The sequence below is a fragment of the Ahaetulla prasina genome, chromosome 10 (assembly GCF_028640845.1).
Source record: "Ahaetulla prasina isolate Xishuangbanna chromosome 10, ASM2864084v1, whole genome shotgun sequence".
Lineage (NCBI taxonomy): Eukaryota > Metazoa > Chordata > Lepidosauria > Squamata > Colubridae > Ahaetulla > Ahaetulla prasina.
The window spans coordinates 17,484,778-17,498,386 of record NC_080548.1 but is presented as its reverse complement, the minus strand read 5'-3'; the positions used below and the strand labels follow the sequence as shown (position 1 = coordinate 17,498,386).

Sequence of the window (13,609 nt, the reverse complement as noted above, 5' to 3'; positions counted from 1 at the left end):
GTTCTCAACCTGTGGGTCGGGACCCCATTAGGGGTTGAATGACGATTTGCCAGGGGTCGCCTAAGACCATCGGAAATATGGGAAGTATATTTGCGAGTCGAAGAATCACGCTCCAGTGGTTGACTCCACAAGCCAGCTGCAGGCTCTTCAAATCACTAGCCGAATTCGGCTTCAGGAGCGATGAATTAAAAAAGAGAGAAATTTTTGCTCTGATGTCTCCCTCTCAAGCCAGCTGCAATCACTCCCAATTGTTAGCCTAATCTGGCTTCAGGCGCGATAAACTTAATAGGGGAGGAGTCTCTGCTTTAATGCCTTTGTCCACAAGGCAATCGCAAGCAGTTCAGATCGGTAGCCAATACGGCTTCAGGCGCGATAAATTCAAAACGAAAATAATTTTATGGTTGGGGTCGCCACATCATGGGGAATTGTATTAAAGGGGTCGCCACATCGTGGGGAATTGTATTAAAGGGGTCGCAGCACTATAATGGTTGAGAACCACTGCTCTATATGTATGCATACTTTCCGATAGTCAAGGAAGTTCCCTGAGGAACCGATATGTAAAGAGGGTAGAACGATGGTGCCTCTCTTCCCCACCAGATCATGCCAGGCCCTCTTTCTGCCCTGGAGGATCTGCAGTTGTGGCTCCACCAGAATTTAGTGACAGAGAAAGGGGAGAAGGGCAAAGAGGGTGGGGAGAAGAAGACAGCAGAGACAGAGAAAAAGAGAGAAAAGAGGGAGAGGAAGAGAGGGAGGAAAGAGAAAGTGTGTGTGGGGGGGGAGACAAGGAGGAAAAGAGAAAAAGACAAGGGAGCCAAAAAGAAAAACGAAAGGATGAGAAAGAGAGAGGGAGAGGGAGGGAATGGAATGGCTTGTCTGGGTTTCATTGGCTGAAGAGGAATTGTCTTGGGCCACATATGAAATACATAATATAGTTCATGTATATAAATCAAACCATAAATGTTGAAAGTTTACAATCTTGTGGGGCCGCGTTACTAGCTGTCCAGGGCTGCATGCGGTCCCTGGGCCATGGATTGGATGCAGCTGGTTTAAAGAAATGCAGACAAAGTTCTCTGCTTAGCATTAATGTCAGTACTAATAAATAAGTAATAAAATAAGGCCATATCTGGGGCAATATGGATGAAGTTGGCCTGGCCCCCGATTGCTTTTGCAAACCAAGGAAACTGTATGCATGCACACATATACCCAGCTTTAAATCCCCAAGAACTCAGTCACATATGTTTAGATTTAAACAAAATTATACTGTAGTGGCCTTTCTCCAGAGAAATGCTACAGTAGAATGCAGATGAGAGCTGTTGAATGTCCGTGCTAATAAGTCATGTTTTTCCCAAACACACCTCCCCTTCCCTTGGCCTTTTGCTTGGCTTATCCTGGCTCTAATATTTCTGAATCTCCAATTCTCTGGACTCCTATTTAGTCACACTCTTGGCAGGAAGACCGTGAAAGACATAAATATTGTGGCTGTCTTAGCTTGTAAAGCTGTGCTGTACAGAAAGCGGTTTTCAAAACCCAACACTTCCCTCCCTCTGGGACCTTACGGAGTCTTGCTTGTAAGGTTTTTTTGCGAGACCTCCATTGCAACATTTGGTGGCATCTAGCTTTGCTAAATGCTGTTTTTTCTTTCTTTCTTCATTGTGTCACTGTGAAATCTTCCCCCAGCTGAAAGAATTTGGTTGAATTCTAAAGAGGGAAGGGGTGGTTGTTTGTGGTGGTTGGGGGAAGCACAACGGATAGTGTCCGACTCTTAAAATTGCTCACAAGGCTTGGCAAGACTTTCAACCGACCAGATGGGACATGGATTCTCTACACATGTCCGTGAGAATGTATTTTACTGTGGGGAAAAAAAAATATCCAATTTTGTGAAAGACCGTATGGCAATTTTGATGCGTTGAATGCCGAGCATTCTGGGTGGTGGGGGAGGGAAAGCTGCAAGCACCAAGGGATCGAAACATTAATGTTCAGGTTTGCTTTTTAATTTGTCTTGTTGGTGGTTTTAAGGTTCGGTAATCGTGGAGGCAGTGAGGAAGCTTCCATGGATGCCATTTTTGTTACAAGACAACTCCATGCTCTGAAATCTCCCTAGTTACTTAAAAGTTTTCAATCTTAAAACACCTCCAGGTGAAAGTCCGTCTCTCCATGTTTTCCTTTAGGATTTAACTGAAGCATGGGAAGCCAAGGGCTGCAGATTGCTGCAGAGAGGATTGTACACAGGGGTGGCCTTCAAAAACTTTAGAAAGGAGTTCTCTGCCCGGTTGCTGGGTGGGCGTGGCCTAGTTGGCCTCCTGCACTATGGCGGTGGGTGGGGGAGGCTCCAGAGGCTTTCTTCAAGCCTCCGGGAGGGTGAAAACGGCCCCTTCAGGCTCCAGAGCCGGGGTCTCCAACCTTGGTCCCTTTAAGACTTGTGGACTTCAACTCCCAGAGTCCCTCAGCCAACAAAGCTGGCTGAGGAACTCTGGGAGTTGAAGTCCACAAGTCTTAAGAATAGAATAGAATTTTATTGGCCAAGTGTGATTGGACACACAAGGAATTTGTCTTGGTGCATATGCTCTCAGTGTACATAAAAGAAAAGATACCTTCATCAAGGTACAACATTTACAACACAAATGATGGTCAATATATCAATATAAATCATAAGGATTGCCAGCAACAAGTTATAGTCATACAGTCATAAGTGGAAAGAGATTGGTGATGGGAACTATGAGACGATTAATAGTAGTGCAGATTCAGTAAATAGTCTGACAGTGTTGATGGAATTATTTGTTTAGCAGAGTGATGGCCTTCGGGAAAAAACTGTTCTTGTGTCTAGTTGTTCTGGTGTGCAGTGCACTATAGCGTCATTTTGAGGGTAGAAGTTGAAACAGTTTACTATGTCCAGGATGCGAGGGATCTGCAAATATTTTCACGGCCCTCTTCTTGATTCGTGCAGTATACAGGTCCTCAATGGAAGGCAGGTTGGTAGCAATTATTTTTAAAGGGACCAATGTTGGAGACCCCTGCTCCAGAGGACCTCTGGAGGCCAGAAATGGCTCATCGGTCAGTTATTATATGTGTGACACTTTCCTTCTGAGCTCTCTTACTTACAATACCTAATATTCTCTTTATCCATTTTTCTCTCAAAAGGAGAGGCCTGTGCGTTGGGTTGAGAGAAAGAGAGAGGGACATAATAATTTTGACAAAGAGAGTCAAAGCCCTTTCCTCTTGTATGAATGTCAGGCTTCTAATTCAATCTTTTTTTATCAATATGCTAATGTTACCTACCTTTCTTCCCTTATATAATATACACATTGGCTTCAGTTGACTAGATGATGAATAAAGAACAAACGGGTTGGCTCAGTATCTCTTTTACTTACTGCATATTGGCATTTTGAAGAAGTTGTTGTCATTATGTCTAGTCCAGGGGTCTTCAACCTTGGCAACTTTAAGCCTGGTGGACTTCAACTCCCAGAATTCTGGGAATTGAAGTCCACCAGGCTTAAAGTTGCCAAGGTTGAAGACCCCTGGTCTAGTCAGTATGGCTATTACAGTATGGCTATTGTAGTAATGTAAGTTACAAATGACGAGAATACTTAGAATACTTCTCTAATGACGAGAAGGACAACAGGTGATATGATAGCAGTCTTCCAGTACTTGACGAACTGTCAAAGAGAAGGGGGGGTGTCAACCAGTGATGGTATTCAGCCGGTTCTATCCGGTTTGGGTGAACAGGTAGGGGCGACTGCAGGATGTCCCGCCCACACACGTGGACATTATGACGTCTCATTTTTCCGTGTTTTCGGAAAACACGTGCGCAGAAGGTCATGCGAGAGGAGCGAGTGCTTGCACACACACACACACTGTTCTGTTTCCCTTCCCCCAATACTCCCAGCAAAGAGTCCGTCAGAGGCCTTCCTTTTTTTCCCTTTTATTTACATAGATACATGTCCTGGCCACGTCTACCCACGGGCCTGCCAAGTTTCTGGAGATAACGAGGAAATTATAGATAAGGCCAGAATTACTCACGAATATATTCTTCCCTCCATGAATTAGCTTGCGCCAAATTCATTGTTTTGTCCGAGACAAAAAACCAGGAAGTCCCGCCTCCTATTTATAGTCTCTGCAGATGTCACTGCATGACAATTATGACTTGGCTTTGTCCCAACTCTTCCGCTGCTGCGCACGCCGATCAAGCCTTCGTAACCTTGCGTCCCTCCAAAACTGTTCTTGGGGCGTAGCCAAATCAGAAGAAAGCCCGGGAGAATCAGGCCTTGCCGGCCCCTCACTCTGAGTGGGTGCCAGGGAGGGAGAGGGCTCAAGAGAAGCAGGGCTTGCCAGGTCTTCTCCCTCATTTTCTGAATCATCCGAGTCCAGGAGTCTGGGTCCAGGAACCTGGGTCACAACACTATCCCTCACCGCAGGGCCCTTCCCCCGGGGCTGACGATCGGGATGCGGTCGGGCTGGGTTCTGCTCATGGAAGGCCTGCACCAGGTCAGGGGCATGAACGTCGGAGGCATCTACCCAGGAGAAATCAGTCCCGTATCCCTTCCACGCGATCAAATATTGGAAACGACCCTTTAGCCAGCGAGAGTCTCGTACGCTGTGGACTTCGTATTCCTCAGATCCGTCCTCAGCGACAGTGACGGGTGCTGTTGGGCACCGAAGGGGACTCCGTGTGGCCTCAGGAACCAGAAGGGACCGGTGAAAAACGGGGTGGATCCGCATGGATCGTGGCAGGGTCAGTCGGTAGGCTACCGGGTTGATGACTGCCTCGACAGGGAACGGGCCGATGAATCGGTGGTCCAACTTCTTTACCGGGCGGTCGGACGGGAGGTGTTTGGTGGAGAGCCACACCCGGTCTCCAACTGCCAGCGGGGGCGTTGCCCGTCGGGAGCGGTCGGCGGACCGTTTGTAGTCCTCCTTTGCCCGATTCAGCTGCTGACGTACCAACTGTTGGACCGCATGCAATTCCGTCAGGAAGGTCTGCGTTTCGGGAACAGGAGAGTCCGGTGGTGCCAGAGGGAAGAGCCGCGGATGGTACCCCACATTGGCAAAGAACGGGGTCATCTGAGTAGAGGTGTGCTGAGAGTTGTTAAAAGCAAACTCCGCCAGGGACAGGTAGTCAGCCCAGTTGTCCTGTTGCTGGTTGATGAAGCAACGGAGATACTGTTCCAGTATACCGATGACCTTCTCTGTACCCCCGCCGGTCTCCGGATGGTGCGATGACGACAGACATACCTGCACCTCCAACGCGGCCATCAGGCTCTTCCAGAAGCGGGCTGTGAACTGAACTCCGCGGTCCGAAACCACCCTGTCCGGTAGACCATGGAGGCGGAAGATGTGCTGCAGAAAGAGACGGGCCGTTTTTGCGGCTGTGGGCAGTCCGCGGCATGGGATGAAGTGTGCCATCTTGGTGAGCATGTCCACCACCACCAGCACCGTGGTGAACCCAGAGGACGGCGGCAGGTCTGTCAGGAAATCCATAGAGATCGCCCCAGGGTCTGTCGGGTGTCGGCAAGGGCTGGAGGAGCCGGGAGGGGCCCCGTGGCGGTCTTGGCTTGCCGGCAGGGTAGGCAGGATGTCACGTAGGCATGTATATCATGCCGCACTGGGGGCCACCAAAAGGTCCGTGTCACCAGGTGGAGGGTCTTGAAGAACCCAAAATGTCCTGCTGCAGGGTTGTCGTGGCACTGGGTCATGACGAGGGCTCGGAGTGGTCCTGTGGGCACATATAATCGCCCAAACTTGAGTAAGTCCTCCTCCAAGGTCCAAGGAGACGTGGGGCCCACCTCCGCTCTCCTTTGCTGCGACCAGGCGTCCTGGCGCTGCGCCTCGCACCTGGGCCCGCAAGTCCACTGGCTCCGTGCTGCGCCAAGGCTTCTGCCGCAGCACTGTCCGTGGAGGAAGGGGGTCCTTGGCGCAGAGGTACTCTGGCTTGCGGACAGGGCATCCGCCCTCCGGTTGTGACCGCTGGGAATGTAGGTCACGCGGAAGTTGAACCGGCAAAACAACGACCACCGGATCTGCCGCTGGTTCAACTTCCGAGCTGTGGTGAGGTGCTCGAGATTCCGATGGTCCGCTCGACCTCCACCTGATGTCGGGCCCTCCAGATGGTGTCGCCAAGCCTCGAATGCAGCCTTGATAGCCAGCAACTCTTTTCCCAGATAGTGTAGTTGCGCTCGGAAGGGTTGAGTTTCCGGAGTAGTAAGCGCAGGAAAAGTGTGCCGCCATTCGCCGGAGCCTGTAGCAGCACCGCTCCCAGAGCCACATTGACGCGTCCGCTTCCACCACAAAAGGCCGGAGCGGGTCGGGATGCCTCAGGACGGGTTCCGTGACGAAGGCTTTCTTGAGGGCTGTGAATGCTTCTTGCTGCGGGGGACCCCACCGGAATGCAACCTTCTTCCTGAGGAGCTGGGTAAGTGGAGCTGTCAGTGTGGCGAAGCCCGGGATGAAGGTCCGGTAGTAGTTGGCGAAGCCCAGTAGGCGCTGAACATCCTTCACCCGACGAGGGGCTTCCCAGCTACACAAAGCTTCTACTTTACATGGGTCCATGGCTATGCCCTCGGGCGAGATGATATGCCCGAGGAATTCTATGGAAGTCCGGAAGAAGACGCATTTCTCCAGTTTCGCATTGAGTTGTTGCTCCCGCAAGCGTTGCAGAACCAGACTGACGTGTCGAAGGTGGCTTTCCCTGGACCGGGAGTAAATCAGGATGTCGTCGAGGTAGATAACCACGAACCGATCCAACATGTCTCGGAACACGTCGTTCATGAAGTGCTGAAAAACGGCGGGAGCATTGGTCAACCCAAATGGCATGACAGTGTATTCGTAGTGTCCGTATCGGGTGCCGAATGCCGTCTTCCATTCGTCTCCTTCTCGTATCCGCACCAGGTTGTAGGCCCCCCGGAGATCGAGCTTGGTGAAGATCGTGGCCTCCCGCAACCTTTCCAGTAGCTCCGGGATGAGCGGCAGGGGGTAGCGATTCCGCACCGTAATGGCGTTTAGCCGGCGGTAATCACAGCATAGGCGCAAGTCCCCTGTCTTCTTCTTCACAAAGAGGACCGGGGCCGAGAGAGGGGACTTTGAAGGCCGGATGAACCCTCGGGCCAGGTTTTTGTCCAGGAAGTCCCTGAGGGCGCCAACTCGGCCCGACATGGAATACAGGCGTCCCACAGGCAGTGGTGCGTTGGGCAGAAGGTCCACGGGCAATCGAGGGGCCGATGCGGGTAGTCGGTCCGCCTCCTTCTCGCTGAACACGCCGGCGAAGTCCGCCAGCTCAGGAGGCAAGGTGATGGCAGCGGTGGGGACGTTCTGGCCGGCACAGGTGTGGCGGATGTGATCGACGCACTGCAGACTCGGGAAAGAGATGGCGTTCGCGACCAGGCCACCTGAGGATCGTGGGTCCGCCAGGCCAACCCAAGGACCAAGGGAAAATGAAGGTCCGCCGTGACATAAAACTGGATCGCCTCCTCATGGTCCCCAATAGCCAGGCGCAAAGGCTGGGTGGCGAATTTAATGGGGCCGGACACCAGTTCTCGCCCATCAATTGTCTCTACCCGCATCGGAGGGTCCACGGAACCACGGGACCGCAAACTGGGTCACAAAGGCCTGGTCCATAAAGTTTGTTGTGGCCCCTGAGTCCACCAGCGCATGCGCCTGGAGCCCGTCCGACTGGTTCCCCAACCATATCCGTGTGTCCAGAATCAGATGCCGAGGGGGCCCAGAGTCTACTTCCGCAACGCCCAGTGGGGCTTAGTACGTGCCCGACCTAGGGTTTCCCGAGGTCGGGCCTGCCCGCTTCCGATTGGTCACGCTGTGATTCGGGACCGGCGTGCGTGCCCCACTTCGCTTTCTGGGGCAAGAAGCGGCGAAGTGGCGGGCTCCCCACAGTACAGGCACAATCCCCTTGGCGCCCGGTTCCGCCTCCTGGGCTGTTAGGCGAGGTCTGGCCGCCCCAACTCCATGGGCTCTTCCGCAGCGGTTACAAAACGTGGGGCGACCCTGGGTGCTGGTGGTGCAGGAAGTGGGGTGCAGATGTCGACGGAGGGTCCCGGGGTGCGACGGGACGGTCGCCGCTGCAGACGGGCATCGAGGCGGAGACAAAGGCACCAAGTTGTCGAGGGTCCGCGGCGCCCACGCGGGCCAGCTCGCCTTGCAATTCCTCTGAGAGTCCCTCCTGAACGCGCCCACCAGCGCTGCATCATTCCAGTCAGAGTCCTGGCACAAAAGACGAAATTCGCGATGTACTCCTGCAGGGGCGTTTCCCTTGACGGAGTTCCTTAAGGCGCCTGGTTGCCGCCAGCATTCGAACGGGTCCTCATACATGGTGCGAGGTGCTGCCAAAACGCTGTTGGTCCGCCAGCAGGGGCTGTCCTGGAGCAAGAGGGCGTGGCCCATCGAGCAGCCGAGCCGGAAAGAAGGTTAATCACGAAGGCCACCTTAGCCCGGTCATCTGGGAAATCCTCTGGCCTCATAGCCATGTAGAGCTGGCACTGTCCCAAGAAGGTCGGGAACATCTCAGGCTGCCCAGAAAACTTATCCGCACGGTTATCGGGCACTGCGACGAGGAGGAGGAGTGGGAGGATGGGGGCTGCAGGCACATTCCTGGCAGCAAGTTGGCCTGCCAAGTGAGCCACTTGCTGCTGGAGCTGTTGATTAGCCGCTGTAGCTGCTCTAACTGCTGCTGTACCTGCTGCTGATCCATCTTTGGTGGAAGATGTTTTAGTCAGGTCTTGGACAAAATGTTCTGTTTCCTTCCCCAATACTCCCAGCAAAGAGTCCGTCAGAGGCCTTCCTTTTTTCCTTTTATTTACATAGATACATGTCCTGGCCACGCCTACCCACGGGCCTGCCAAGTTTCTGGAGATAACGAGGAAATTATAGATAAGGCCAGAATTACTCACGAATATATTCTTCCCTCCATGAATTAGCTTGCCAAATTCATTGTTTTGTCCGAGACAAAAACCAGGAAGTCCCGCCTCCTATTTATAGTCTCTGCAGATGTCACTGCATGACAATTATGACTTGGCTTTGTCCCAACTCTTCCGCTGCTGCGCACGCCGATCAAGCCTTCGTAACCTTGCGTCCCTCCAAAACTGTTCTTGGGGCGTTGCCAAATCAGAAGAAAGCCCGGGAGAATCAGGCCCCGCCGGCCCCTCCCTCTGAGTGGGTGCCAGGGAGGGAGAGGGCTCAAGAGAAGCAGGGCTTGCCAGGTCTTCTCCCTCATTTTCTGAATCATCCGAGTCCAGGAGTCTGGGTCCAGGAACCTGGGTCACAACACACACATTGGTGAACAGGTAGGTAAGTGAATACCGCCCTTGGGGTCAATCTATTCTCCAAAACACCTGAGGACAGGACAAGAAGTACTGAGTGGAAGATCATGAAAGGGAGATCCAAGCTAGAACTGAGGAGAAATTTCCTGACAGTGAGGACAATTAGTGGAACGCCTTGCCTCCATCATTGGAGGTTCTCAAGAAAAGACTGGACAGCCATTTGTCCACTTGAGCAGGGGGCTGGACTAGAAGACCTTCAAGGTCCCTTCTAATCCTATTATTCTATGTTCTAACTAAGAGGGTAAATAAGCAAACAAATAGGTTGGCTCATACGGTATCTCTTTTACTAATAAAAGTATTGACATTTTGAAAAAGCTGTTATCGTTAGACCGTAACCTGTTGTTCTCATCTCCTTTTTTTCTTGCCCAGTATCTTCTGAAAGCCAACGAATGCCAAACGAAGCAAGGGCCAGATTTTCTGCAGAGCCTCATCAAGTTTTATCATGCGCAACATAAGTAAGTTCGCTCGGTGGTAGGTTTCAAAAAATGTTACTACTGGTTCTGTGGATGTGGCTTGGTGGGCGTAGCATGGCTTGGTGGGTGTGCCTTGGTGGGCGTGGCAGGGGAAGGATACTGTAAAATCCATTCCCTCCCCAATCCAGGGAAAGGTTACTGCAAAATCTCCATTACCACCCGACTCCAGGGGAAGGATACTGTAAAATCTCCATTCCGTCCCCACTCCAGGGGAATGTTACTGCAAAATCCCCATTTCCTCCAGATCAGCTGGGACTTGGGAAGCAGAGAATAGATGGGGGCGGGACCAGTCAGAATTTTTACTACCGGTTCTCCAAACTACTCAAAATTTCCACTACCAGTTCTCCAGAACTGGTCAGAACCTGCTGAAACCCACCTCTGAGTTTGCTACAGCGTTGGGTCTGCAGTTTATGATGGCGTGTCAGCATTACTCCTTTGGGTGGGCTTCTTGAGCAGAGCTCAAGTCCTTGAGCCCGTTTCAAGGAATAGGAATATTCTTTATTGGCAAAAGTGTGATTGAATACACAAAGAATTTGTCTCCGGTGCATAAACTCTCGGCATCCATGCAAACAACAAAGTGATAAGTCATCGATCATAAATTATAAGATACAATCGTAAGGTGCAAACAACAAATTATAAATTATAAGATACCAATAGGAGAAGGTAGTTAGAAAGATGAGACGTTGAAAAAGATAAGAAAGGATAATAGCAATACAGCCCTACTTTGTGGTTAGATATCCTTAGGCATGACAGTGTTGTAGGAATTAGGCGTTCGGCAGAGTGATGGCATGTGGGGAGGTGGGGGAGGGAGAACTGTCTTTGTGTCTGGCTGTTTTGACATGTAATGCTCTATAGCAGGGGGTCCCCAACCCCTGGTCCATAAACAGGTACAGGGCCACAGCAGGCTAAAAACCAGGCCGCGCAAGAAAGCAAAGCCCCATCCATGGGATGCAGTGGCATGAAAATCCACGTCTCCTCCGGTCCACGGAAAAGCTTCTCTCTGTGGAACCGATTCCTGGTGACCAAAAGGTTGGGAGCCATTACTCTGTAGCAGTGTTCTTGTTGTGTCCCACTCCTCCGCTGAGGGCCGGGTCAGGGAAATCCGAATCAGGCTTGCCTCTGCAGCTCTGCCCAAAGTCCTAGCAAAGTCCTCAGAGCAGGCAGGAGACCAGTAAGTGACTTCAGCAAGATAAGTTCGACTTTGCCTGACTCAGAGACTGCCAGAAAGCAGATCCTTTATATAGGCCATGGGGTGTGGCTCCATGACTCAGCACTCATTAAGGCCTGCCCCTCCCTTCCTTCTGTCGCCTCCGCCTATCCAATCTTCTGATGCGAGGGTCACTCCAATCAGCTGTTGGAAGTAAACTTTCCTCAGGCTCACATGCTGTGGAGGAGGGGGAGGCGTCTAGCTGCTCCGTTTGCCTGGGCATGGAGCCAGGGCTGGGGCCGGGGGATGCTCCCTCCTCTGCAGCCTGCTTGGGCATGGAGCCAGGGCTGGGACCGGGAGGTGCCCCCTCCTCTTCAGCTTGTCTGGGCATGGAGCCAGGACTGGGGCCGGGAGGCATACATTCCTCCGTGTTCGGGAGCAGATAAGCAGACCCCGGCTGCGGTGAGAGCGGACAAGACACAACAGTTCTAAGGGTAGAAGTTGAAACATGTCTGTTTCACATGTGGTCAAACACCTGGAGCTATGGTGGCGCAGTGGTTAGAGTGCAGTACTACAGGCTCCTGCTAACTGCCGGCTGACTGCAGTTTGGCAGTTCGAATCTCACCAGGCTCAAGGTTGACTCAGCCTTCCATCCTTCTGAGGTGGGTAAAATGAGGACCCAGATTGTTAGGGGCAAGAAGCTGACTCTGTAAACCGCTTAGAGAGGGCTGTAAAGCACTGTGAAACTGTATGTAAGGCTTAAGTGCTATTGCTATTGCTATTCTGTGGCAGCAAATTGAGCTAACCTCTCCCTGTTTTTTTTTCTTTTTCTTCCCTATCCTTGGCTTTTCAATATTTCTCCACTGATTTCAAAATGTTTCCAGTTTCTTCCAAGATGGCTGGAAGGCATCTCAGAACCTCTACCCATTCATCGAAAAACTAGCCGCCTCCTTACATGCAGTAAGTTGTCACTGGATTTCCACAGGGCTGTGAACTAATTTTCAGCTCTGGATTTACAAGGATTGCTTTCCTAGCTAGGAAAAGGATTGGGTTCTTCAGTGAGCCCAGGTAGTCCTTGACTTACAACCATTCGTTTAGTGACTGTTCGAAGTTACAGTGGCGCTGAAAAAAAGTGACTTATGACCCGTTTTTCACACGACTATTGCAGCATTCCCTGTGGTCACATGATCAAAATTTGGACCTTGGCCACTGGCTTGTATGTATGATGGTTGCAATAGCCCAGGGTCATGTGATTACCTTTTCTGACAAGCAAAGTCAATGGGGAAGCCATATTTACTTTAACAACCTTGTTACTAGGATTTAATCTGGGTCAGTCACCGGAACCAGAGCTGTAGTCTTCTGAGCTTTCGGATTTGTGCTGGACCCCATCCTCCAGGAACGTCTCTCTACTGGAATGTAGTAACCCTGTTACTAACTGAAGTGATTCACTTAACAACTTGGTGGGAAACTGCAGGCTCCTTCTGCTGCCTGCCGGCTGCCTGCAATTTGGCAGTTCAAATCTCACCAGGCTCAAGGTTGACTCAGACTTCCATCCTTCCGAGGTGGGTAAAATGAGGACCCAGATTGTTGGGAGCAATAAACTGACTGTGTAAACCGCTTAGAGAGGGCTGGAAAGCACTGTGAAGCGGTATATAAGTCTAAGTGCTATTGCTATTCACTTAACAATTGGTTTACTAACTTAGTGGTTACACTCGTATCACATGAAGCATGTTATTGATTTAAATTGGGCTTCATCTGATGTGTGACTCCAGCTGAATCTTTATTCTTTATTATGAGCCGTGGTGGCGCAGTGGTTAGCGTGCAGTACTGCAGGCTACTTCTGCTGACTGCCGACTGCCTGCAATTTGGCAGTTCGAATCTCACCGGGCTCAAGGTTGACTCAGCCTTCCATCCTTCCGAGGTCGGTAAAAGGAGGACCCAGATTGTTGGGAGCAATAAGCTGACTATGTAAACCGCTTAGACAGGGCTGTAAAGCACTATAAAGTGGTATATACGTAAGTCTAAGTGCTATTGCTATAAAGTAGGGCAAAACTCCTTTAACAATTGTCTTGCTTAGCAACGGAAAAGTTGGGGTCAACTGTGGTCATAAGTCCAGGACTACCTGCATATTTTTTTCCCCGTGCTTAACCTGACCCATTCAATACCATGCTCACCCTTTCATTTCTCTTCTGGGTTTCCTCTCCATGCATGGTACTTTCCCTCTGCAAAGCGTAGCCTTTGCTTTCTTTCAAATCCCACTTCAGAACTTAGTGTCTGTCCTTTTCCGCCTGTCCCTTGAATGTGAGAAGTCCATGCATCTTCAACTTGCCAAGACTGAGAAATACCATATTTTCCGGAGTATAAGACGCACCGGAGTATAAGGCGCACCTTAGTTTTGGGGGAGGAAAATAAGAAAAAAGCTGATTGGCAGGTGGATTGGCCTCCCGGAATACCCCCAATCAGCTGTTCCCTGAGGTGAATTTTAGCAACAGATTCCTTGGTTGTGAGCTCTGTGCCTTGCTTTTTTTATTGCTTTTTTTTTCTGTCTCTGAAACTCTATTTCAGAAAAAACTTTTTTCTGCTTCTGAAAGCCTCCGAAACAGAGCTTCAGAAAAAAAGCCTCTGAAGCTCTATTTGGGGGCTTTTTTTCTGAAGCTCCGTTTCTG

General features: G+C 50.9%; 1 protein-coding gene across 2 annotated transcripts in view; it reads left to right on the top strand.

The window, feature by feature from the left end:
* Nucleotides 1–13,609, top strand: part of ASAP3 (ArfGAP with SH3 domain, ankyrin repeat and PH domain 3) — a 119,843-nt gene that overhangs the window by 66,610 nt on the left and 39,624 nt on the right. For both annotated transcript variants that reach the window (XM_058196336.1, XM_058196335.1), the window contains exons 7-8: nt 9,693–9,778; nt 11,828–11,903. In XM_058196336.1, the coding sequence (XP_058052319.1) occupies nt 9,693–9,778; nt 11,828–11,903 (162 nt within the window). The remainder of the gene's footprint in view (nt 1–9,692; nt 9,779–11,827; nt 11,904–13,609) is intronic.